Below are 10,661 nucleotides of genomic sequence, written 5' to 3'. Positions count from 1 at the left end.
CTACTATGTAATTATTCCAGAAACATAGTTTTATTTTAAATCAATTCATGAAGACAGAAACACTCTGCAGCTAACAACCTGTATTCCTTGCCTGGGACTATTTTTCCCCTCATATAGGTAGAAAAACTAAATCCATAACTTTCGAATTGGAACAGTAAATTTTTCTGGTCTATTGCTTTTGAAAAAAGATTATGAGACAAAACACAAAGAAAGACAAACATCATAAAATAACTTTTATACAGGATTAGTAGATCTGTTTACATATAAAAAACAGAAAGGCCCTCATTACAGTTAGATTTCACATAAATTACACAGATTGACTTTTCAAAACTACTATTCAACTTTGTTTAAAGTCCCTTTTAAAAATTTCATTTTGAAGGCACAGTGCATGAAAATGAACCAAAGACTGAAGCACTTGAGATGACTGAGTTTTGGGCACCTCATATAAATAGCTATAGATTGTTGTGGAGCTGGGGAATGTCACTCTGAAAAAATGGGGAGGTGAAAAGTTGATTTTTAATCTGTGTGTAAAAAAATACCATTATGGCATACCTCCAGAAAGTCTGCAGCATGGCCAGCATAGAAGGTAGCTAGTATACTCATGTTATGCCAGTTGTAAAAGCCATAATCATACATATTTATATAATTTATATCCAAATGCCTCAAAATGGTAGCCTATTTTCAAATTTCACAATAGATTCTGCCAAATGGAAATCAACTAGGATAATATTCTGAAAGTCAAGTGGAATATTAATGAATTATTGCTAAGAATAGGAGGATCGGATGTTGGGAAACATTTCTTCATGAACTGGAAATCCAAGTTCAGCTGACATTAATCAAGGGCTCTAATCACCCCCCCCCAAATCTGCTTTAATTAAAGCAAATCAGAAACCAAATACTTATCAAAAATTTGCTATATAGAAGATCATTGAACATCAACCATAGTGGACTTTTTTGTAGTAACATTAAAGTTGCTACTGTTAAGAACAATTCCACCAGAGAACCATAACATAGGGCACTATTACAGCATTCATAGCCAAGAAGCTTTTAATACAGCAGGGACAAAATCTGGCACAAATGCACTTCAGGCCACAAGAAAATAAAATGATTTACTGCCGAGAATAAATGGAAATAGAAGAACAGGTCCTGGTTACTGAGTAACCTGGTGTTAGCTCAGAAACACAATAAGCTCAGGCATAAGCACTACCTTTTATTTATTTGTCAACTCATAATTAGTTTTAAGTTCAATATTCATTAATTCAGCAAATCCCATTCAGGTGAAAGTTACCAAAGATTAACCAATCAATCACACTGGGCCAAATATACATTACGTTTCCTTTCTGGAGGATGACAAAGTCCCAAAGCACATCCCCTCCAAAGAGAATTGCAAGCATTCCTCAACTGGATGGGATCCCAACTACTACTCAAATGTTCAGCAAAGTACATCAAAACTAAAGGGTCTTTCCTTCTGAAATTAACTTGAGTTCATCTTACTGAACTGCATAATCAGTACAAGTGCATTTACATAGGCAGACACTTTGAACATTACCTACTCAATCACTTTGCTTTTATTAAGGAGCTGGGAGGGAAGAAGGCTTACAAACTGATCACCAGGACAAAAAAAAAAAAGCCTTGTGAGTAAAGAAAGGCACAACTCAGGCTTGGGCAAATTTCTTAATACTGTGATACTTACTTGCCTCCATGACTCCAAGGAAATGGAAAGTCTCTAGGAGAAATACTGAAGAAATGCATTCCCCATGCCATATGGCTTCAACGCCTTAAGCAGTTGATGTGGTCTAATATTAGATTAGATCCACAAATAAAAGACAAAGCAGGGCAGAGAACACAGTCTTAGTAGTCATTATCCTGTACATTCATGTTAACAGGTAACACAGGCTGAGAAGGCCTTGTTTTCCAGAGCAATGCATTATTTAGAAATTCATTAGAGATTCAAGATTCATCGCAGAATTTGGTTTCCCTTTCAGGAAAAATTATTAAAAGAACTATTTGTACGTTCATCTCTAAAAATAGTTTACACATGCTTAAAAGGCATGGACTCCAGCCACTGTGATGTACAGTGAAAGACATGTTTAAGACAGAGATGAATTTAAAAGGCATCCTCTAGTGAAGACCAATGCTAATAAAGGAAAGGCTGTCATGCCAACTTTGTTTCATTTCTACCTGCAATGTCCCAAGCAGAGCCAGCCACTCATAGGCCCTTTGTTGGTTTTCTGACTTTGCACTCAAAAATAAAGCTGCAAAGAGCAATACCACCACATCATCCCCTTAAGGAAAATGCAGAGCATTATTAGAAGAAATTAAATCATGTATATTTCATTAAGTATTAGCACCCCACAAACTCTGTTCTGTGTACGTGGTGGGCTAAGAGTGGGGTGGCAAGGGCTCAAAATTTCGAGTTGTTAATAACAGGATTAATACCAGAATGGCTTAACCTGGACCCACCCAAATTAGATCACAGATACTCATTAATAAATGTCATGACTTCATTATTCCTGCTAAACCAAATCTCTGTTTATGAAGCCACTTTGGGTACATTTCTCACAATACTTGGTTGAATGACCTAGATGGGTGGTAAAGCACTCCACATGAAGGCTTTGGGATGATAGATACATTAATGGATATAGAATACAACTTGAAAAGATGAGAGCAAGTTTTTTGATCCCCTGATTTAGTACAAGTTCAGCAGCAACTTGGCCATTAAAACATTCAAAGGTATTAAACCATTAGATCATTGGTAAGACTCATACTTACAAAAAGCATCATTTCCATTGAATAGTATGATATGACAGACACAATAAAACGCAAATCTTTTAGGCCTTTGCAGTAACCCCACTGGCACTGAAGATAACACTTTCTCACTACAGTGTTACTTTTTTTTTTTTTTTTAATGGAGGGAGCCATATTAAGTGCTTTCAACTGAACTTTTAACAAAATTGGTTGATCAAGAAGAGACTGTCAAATGAAACACTGGACAAAGAACCCAATCACACGCAGAGGCCTTTACGAATAAGGTTGGCCAAGCTATTTCAATAACAGGATGCTATGATAGGGCGCTGGCTTGGGCTAACAGGAAGTGTAGATATTCTGCGTTCAAATGTAGGTTAAGAATGTGCAAGTAGGTCTCTTCCACGCTTCCAGGTATTTTCACTAGAATTCAGATCTTGTCGATTGCCAGGTCATCTGAAAACCCTAAGTGTACAACATAGAAAAAGGTTCAAATTTAGGAAATAGTAAAGAATTAGGCATTCCTAGAATAAACTAGTGCTTCACAGATAAAAGCAACAGCACCTGTGGGTTTTTACCAAGTTAAAAGATAGGCAGCACGAGTTTTAGCTTTTGCTAGATCTCCCTCTCGGCTCTACGCAAATGGACACTGAGATCTTTTACAACAGTCAACAAGTTCTCCCTTAAAATGGGGATGTTTACAACTTTGCTAAACCTTACACAAGAGGTAGTGAAATCCTGCTTAGAGCACAGCCCACCAGTTCTGATCTAGCCTTGGAACAGGTAGAAAGCCAAATACAGAAGCCCGTTTAATCATTTCCTAATGTTACATAAGTTTCAAAATCAATTCAGCCTCCATTAAACCTGAATAATAAGAGAAACTCCAGCTATTTAATAACTAGAGAAAAGTACTCCTCAATAGGTTGAAAAAACCTCGAGTTTTTAAAGCTTTATGTCAGATTCTGACTGCTGTCCCTGCCTTAATGTTTCTGGATTCTTTTGGCCATTTAAAATAAAGAGAAAAAGCTAAAGCCACTAGTAAACACCTGGTGTGCAAAATACAACATCCACTAGTTGGCTTTCTTCAGTTATAGCATAAGCTCCAAACAGCTCAGCTTAAATTAAGAAGAAAAACAAAGTGGCTGTCCCATCTCTGCATAAATAGAAAGCAGATTTTTTTTTTTAAGGTAAGAGTACTTTAAGGAGGGGAAGTTCAAAACTGCCAGCCAAATTCACAGAGAATACAAATTTAGCAAGTTAACTTCCCAAAGCTCTTTGAAGAAGCAAGATAGTCTCTCTTCTTAATGCAGTGTCTCCCAAAAGGAACTGTAACTTTGCTTGGTACTTATGCTGGGAGAGATGCAAGGTGTGTGTTTCAATGTTTGCTGGAATATAATGTTTCCTCTTCAGTGTCTGTTTCATCCTGGAACTCATGGCTTAAGAGAGACTTCTTGGAGCCAGTTGACATCATGCGAATTTCATCTTCATATTCATCATGATGCTGCCTGAGCCGATGAAAGCCATCCTTGTGTCTGTTAGACTTGATTGAGCAGATGCACCAAATAATGCAAGCTGTTAGGATCAATGCCGACATGGTGGCACCTGTCAACCAAAACCATCACGTGAGTGGTGTTCTAGTTGAAGAATATAAATAAGCAGCTGCTTACAATAGCACTTTTTATATTATGCCCTTCATTTATTTTATTTTTATTTCATTCACTTAAAAACAACCTTTTTTATTACAGAAGTAGTACATGTATCATGTGCAAAATTAGAAAAATACAGATAAGCAAAATACTAAAAACCCAAACCCCAAACTCCACTTCACATCTCCATTACCCCGAGGTCATTTTTAACAACCCTAGGGCATATTTTTTCTGGATCTTCCTTCACGTGTGTGTATGTACACCTATTATTTTTTCTCTTACCATAATGAAATCAAACTGTGTCTACTGTTGTGTAACCTGCTTTTCATCAATCAATGACTTCCACTTTTCCTTTCCGGTAAATTTTCATCTCGTCCCAAATCCCTCATTTATTTAAAATATTTTTACATAAGGTTATCAGAATAACAGTCTAAGTAACAGAAAATAATACAAATAAAATCATAATAAAAATTAAGTTCATGGGACTTCCCTGGTGGTCCAGTAGTTAAGACTCCAGGCTCCCAGTGCAGGGGCCCCTGGTCAGGGAACTAGATCCTGCATGCATGCCACAACTAAAGATCCCACATGCCGCAACTAAAGATCCCACATGCGACAACGAAGATTCTGAGTGCCGCAACTAAGACCCGGCGCAGCCAAATATTAAAAAAAAAATTAAGTTCACAACAGCAAATGGTGGCAGAGCCAGATTTAAACTGAATCCCAGCTCCTATGTTTCTAAGCACTTAGTGATTTATGCTTTATCCGATTCAAGTTAAGAACTCTACCGTAGTTTCATCTTCAAGGAATTCATGGAAAAGACTCTGACAAGTACAGGTTTCTGGCAACTGATTGTACTGCTGAACTGAATGAATAAGCATTTTCAGAACTCTAATGAAAAACTGATGAACTCATAAAGGTGCTAACAAAAGATCAAGATGAAAAAAAAAATTAATTACAGGGGACTGAGTGAACTGATGAGGATGAGTATAATTTTTGTGACTTTCTGTTTGAATTAAAAAAAAAAAAAAATCCCGCAAGGACTCAGAGGCAAAGAATATACAAATCAATTTTCACTACAAAGTAAAGGAGCTGTTACAGTGGAGGATTACTGGACTGAATGTCTATATTATGACATAGTATGAGTGTGTTTCGTGTTTGGTAATTGCAATCACTGTTGCTTTTGTTGTGGTCATCCATTTACAATGCTTGGTGTCAGTCTATTTATCTCTTGTAAAAATAAAATACAGTGTGTGTGTGTGTGAAAAAAAAAATGCAGGTTGATGACGATAATGACAAAAAATACTAAAAAGGAGCATAAGAAAATAAAAATAATTTTAGTTATTGGACTAAGTTCTTTATAGGTTTATTGAATTGCTTTATCTTATTGAAACTTATTAGAGAGTTTGTGGTGGAATATATTTTTACTTTAAGTGAAATTATTCTCTTAGATAAATATTCTGTTTTTTCTAATATCCTATCTTCAGCACTTTTAAACTTCAGAGTAAAAAATTTTCATGTCGCTAAAAAAAAAAAAAAAAAAAAGAACTCTACCGTAAACACCCCACAACAGGCTCTATGATTTGACCATGTTTCCAATATACCACTCTCTCTCAACTAAGGATCTCTCCCCAACACACCCTGTAATAAAACTTGGTTATTTTGCATCAGGTCCAAGTTGTACTTAGAAATGAACCAAGGTTCTCTGTGTCAAAAGATACAGTACAGCAGAGTACTTATTATTTTACGACATTTTTTCTTTCTAAACTTTCAGTGATTCAAGTAATGGCACACATTAAGCCTGGAGAAAACAAATATTCCCTCCTTCCAGGATCATGGAAAAAATAGAACTAATATAAGTCAAAGTCCAAGGGACTTATGATCTTAGTATAAAGCAAATCATTCATTCAATCAACAACTCTTCATTAAGACCCACTACATGCCAACCCATGGTTCTAGGCACTGGGGGGCAGATGAAATCCCTGCCCTCTCAGAGTTTATGTTTTAGTGGGAGAGATCGAATACAGACCAATAGATGACTAATACAAAATGTAGCGGCAGGGAGTGATAAGTGCTTTAACAGAAACAAGTGGCGGTGAGATAGTGACAGGGGTACTATTTTAGCTAGGGTGATCAGGGAAGGCCTCTCTGTGGAGGTGACATTTGAGTACAGACCTGAAAATGTGATGGGGCAAGCCATGAGAACATATGAGAAAATAGTGTTCCAGGAAAATCATGTTTAGATAGGAGACGTTAGAAGAAAAGTGATTAGTTTCAGGTGATTATGGAGGTGATCCACTCTCAAATTGAAATGTCAGGATTGGTTTTAACTTCAACTACTGAAAATTTAAATTTTTTTACCTGATACAGTTACCACAAGCTCCCTTGGCAAACCAAATATCCGGTTATCTGTGTCAAAGACTATTACCACAGAACTGGCTGCATCATGATGCACAAAGACCTAGGAAGATAAAGTGCCAGAATTAGGAAAAAGTTTACCTAAGGGATATTGTATCCCCACTATATTCCGAGGGGCTTTATAGCAAGCCAAGGAGACGGTTCATTGTCATCTAAAGTACACAAAATGCTACAAAAATTTCCCTTTTGTTGCTAAAGGATAGAAAGATAACAAGATATCATAATCAAGAGGTGGTCACATTTTTCTTTATTCCCCACAAGCTTTCTAACAAGAGTTTCAAATTAAATATAAGTATTATTAATAATAAAAATTTACATGAGACCACTCAAGTTGAGTTTCTTACCTGGGAATGTTGTTGCTGATACCCATCGGCAATGGCATTGATGTTATGGACACCTGGGGCTAACAGTACATGGAAATAACCTCCCTCTTTTGTGTGTACCTTTATTCCTTCATTGAGCACAATGACTGCTTTAGAGATTGGTTTTCCAGTCTTATCTTTAACAAATCCATGAACTCCCTTGTGAACCTTAAAAAAATAAATGTTTAAGATATAAATTTATGTTTTCATAATGCCAGATATTCTAGAGGCCATAACTTGAGGCCTGACAAAAACAAACAAAACAACAAAACCCTCCATAAGTCTAGCTTATTCGTCCCTCCCCACTGACTCTGACCTTGTTTGCTACTCATTCACTGCTTCAGAGGCACAGAGATGGAAATAAGGGGAGAGAGGCCTCTGACAGAGTCAAAGCCTAAAATGTTCGAACCCAAATCTTCCGACGTCTCGAATGCTTTACTTCCCACCACAGGACACTGTATCGAGTAACTCCGTGTGATATTCAAATGGAAGAGCCTGCAGCATCTCACAGGGTTAAATTACCTCAATATACATCAGATAGGTGAACTCATGGCACCTATTTAGGCAATAAAAAATGAACAAAACTCTCCTTTCTACATACATTTAAAATAATACAAAATTTTGGTAAAAGATTAAGAAAATATTTTGATAAAGGTTTTCATTGACCATATTCCTGGGAGTTCGCTTCTAGTTAAAAGGGAAAGACTCACCTCCACCAACATGCTAAGAAGAGATTTTTTATTTTCTGCCCACAATGAAGGGAGTTGTGCTGCACTAGGAAAGTAGCAGCAGCTTGTGTATACTGTGATTTCCGGACAGTGGCCATAGGTAACACTATAATCCTGGAATATAAGATTCAAAAACAAATGTAGGAAAATTAATAAGTAAAAGTAAGAATGAGGCTGTGTAACATGACAAATGGAATGAATGGAATAAAAAGAAAAGCTGGGTGATGTAAACAAAGAATCTATAAAGCATTTTACAGCAAATATAAATAAACCACTTGGTATTATAGCCAGTCACAAACATGGCCACTCCTAAGAGAGTTCTTAAGACCAGGGACTATGTCTAATTCATTTTTATATCTCCAGTGCTTCCTACAGTGACTGGCAGTAGAGGGGTTCTTATTAGGGTTTGTTGAATAAATGAATAAGTACATGCAGAGGGCCAGCTTCCCTCTAAACCCTGGAACTTCACAGCTGTTACTGCTGTTTTGGAGTTCTTAGAGGTAAAAGCACAAGTATTTGCTCTCTGATACCCTCAACCTGCAGGCTCGAGCCTACCATACAGCAATATAGCAATTATTTAGGTAGGAACTACTTGCGTGGACAGGTTCCAAAATCTAACTTACTACTTTTTCCCCCCAAACCCGTTCTTCTTCCTAATTCAGTTAATGACAGTAACTCATTTTCTCACACAGGTATGAAATATTTTGTCTTTGACTTCAATTTCTTGCCATCATCCAGAATTTGGCAAATCCTGTGAATTCCACTTCTACAATATCTCTGGAACTTCATCCCTTGATTCCATTCCCATTGCCGCTACTCTAATCTAGGCCCTCAGTAGTTCTCGTCTAGGCTATTCTAAACACAGTCTCTCCTTCCTCCAAACCATCTTAACCCACTGTTAAAAGATTTCCATAGAATAGCTCAGATCATGTCACCATATCCCTGCTCAAAACCTTTCATGGCTTCCCATTCCTTACTAAAACAAAGCATTCAAAGCCTCAAACTCTCTTTCCATTCTTGTCTTCTGCTGCTCTCCATTACACCCCATATTCTAACTAATGTAGACTGATTCTTTAAAAAAAAAAAAATTTATTTTATATTGGAGTATAGCCAATTAACAACATTGTGTTAGTTTCAGGTGTACAGCAGAGTGATTCAGTTATATGTAGACACGTATCTATTCTTTATCAAATTCTTTTCCCATTTAGGTTATTACAGAGTATTGAGCAGAGTTCCCTATGCTATACAGTAGGTCCTTGTTGGTATAGCAGTGTGTACATATTAGACTGCTTCTTGACCTCTGCCCATACTGCTTCCTCTTTACGGATGTCTTGGTTCACCATCTCTGCATCCCTAATGCCATCTCATCTAGGAAAAGAAGGCTACATCACTAACTAGGTGTAACCTTTTCTGTCTTTAATTTCTCATGGCACATTGAGATCTCTTCTAGATCACAGTGATTAATTCTGTAACATAGTTATTTGTATAATGGGCCACAGAATATTCTCTATCTTTCATATAGAAAAGCGCCTCACGCACAGCAAGTTCTCAATAAATAAAGGAGGGAAGGCAGGCAGAGAAGGGAATGAAGTCAATTTTCTGGTTGCACGTGTGAACGGAATGATGAGCTAACCACCCATCTGCTAACAACTCCTGACTAATTTGAAATGGATGGACAACAAATGAAAATGCTCTCAGAAAGAAGTTAAAGAAGACATTAAATGGAAAGACGTGTTGTATTCTTGGATAGCAAGACAATACTGTTGAGATGTCAAAACAACCCAAAGTGATTTATAGATTCAACACAACCCCTAACAAAATTCCAACAGCCTTTTTGCAGAAAAAGAGAGGCCAATCCCAAAATTCAAGTGAGACTGGAAGGACCCTTGAATAGCCAAAACAATCTTGGAAAATAACAAAGTTGGAGAACTCACAGTTCCCAATTCAAAACTTAGTACAAAGCTACAGTGTTCAAAACAGTGGTCCTAGAATAAGAATAGACATATAGGGGTTTCCCTGGTGGCACAGTGGTTGAGCATCTGCCTGCCAACGCAGGGGACACGGGTTCAAGCCCTGGTCCGGGAGGATCCCACATGCTGCAGAGCAACTAAGCCCGTGCGCCACAACTACTGAAGCCCGCGTGCCCAGAGCCCCTGCTCTGCAACAAGAGAAGCCACCGCAATGAGAAGCCTACCCGCTTATGAGAAAGCCCGCGGGCAGCAAGGAAGACCCAACGCAGCCAAAAATAAAAAAAAGAAAAAAAAAAAAGAATAGACATATAGACCAATAGTATAGAATTGAGAATCCAGAAATAAACCCATACATCTATGGTCAATTGACTTTTGACAAGGATGGCAAGACTATTCAATGGAGGAAAGAATAGTCTTTTCAACAAATGGTGCTGGGACAACTGGATTTCCATATGCAAAGAGATGAAGTTGAACTCCTACTTCATATCATATACAAAAATCAACTCTGAATATATCAATGACCTAAATATGAGAGCTAAGTCCATAAAATTCTTAGAAGAAAACAGAGAGGTAAATCTTTATGACCTAGCATTTGGCAATGAATTCTTAGATATGACAATAAAGCATGAGCAACAAAAGAAAAAAACAAATTTGGCTTCATCTAAATTAAAACTTTTGTGCATCATAAGTTTTCTTGACATTATCAAGAAAGTAAAAAGACAGCTTACAGAAGAGGAGAAACTATTGGCAAATCAAATATCTGGTAAGGGTTTAGTATCCAAAATATATAAAGAA

At 37.1% G+C, this 10,661-nt stretch overlaps 1 protein-coding gene across 1 annotated transcript in view; it reads right to left on the bottom strand.

Moving 5' to 3' along the window:
- Window positions 1-220: 220 nt before the first annotated feature.
- The window catches only part of CPD (carboxypeptidase D), a 73,754-nt gene continuing 63,313 nt past the window's right edge, over window positions 221-10,661 (bottom strand). The window contains exons 18-21 of the mRNA XM_068531592.1: window positions 7,879-8,010; window positions 7,151-7,336; window positions 6,750-6,849; window positions 221-4,347 (exon numbers count right to left, since the gene is read on the bottom strand). Of these exons, the coding sequence (XP_068387693.1) occupies window positions 4,121-4,347; window positions 6,750-6,849; window positions 7,151-7,336; window positions 7,879-8,010 (645 nt within the window). The 3' untranslated portion in view covers window positions 221-4,120. The remainder of the gene's footprint in view (window positions 4,348-6,749; window positions 6,850-7,150; window positions 7,337-7,878; window positions 8,011-10,661) is intronic.

This window comes from Eschrichtius robustus, chromosome 20, assembly GCF_028021215.1.
Source record: "Eschrichtius robustus isolate mEscRob2 chromosome 20, mEscRob2.pri, whole genome shotgun sequence".
Lineage (NCBI taxonomy): Eukaryota > Metazoa > Chordata > Mammalia > Artiodactyla > Eschrichtiidae > Eschrichtius > Eschrichtius robustus.
Note: the sequence above shows the minus strand (reverse complement) of the source record. Positions and strands in the feature narration are given on the sequence as shown.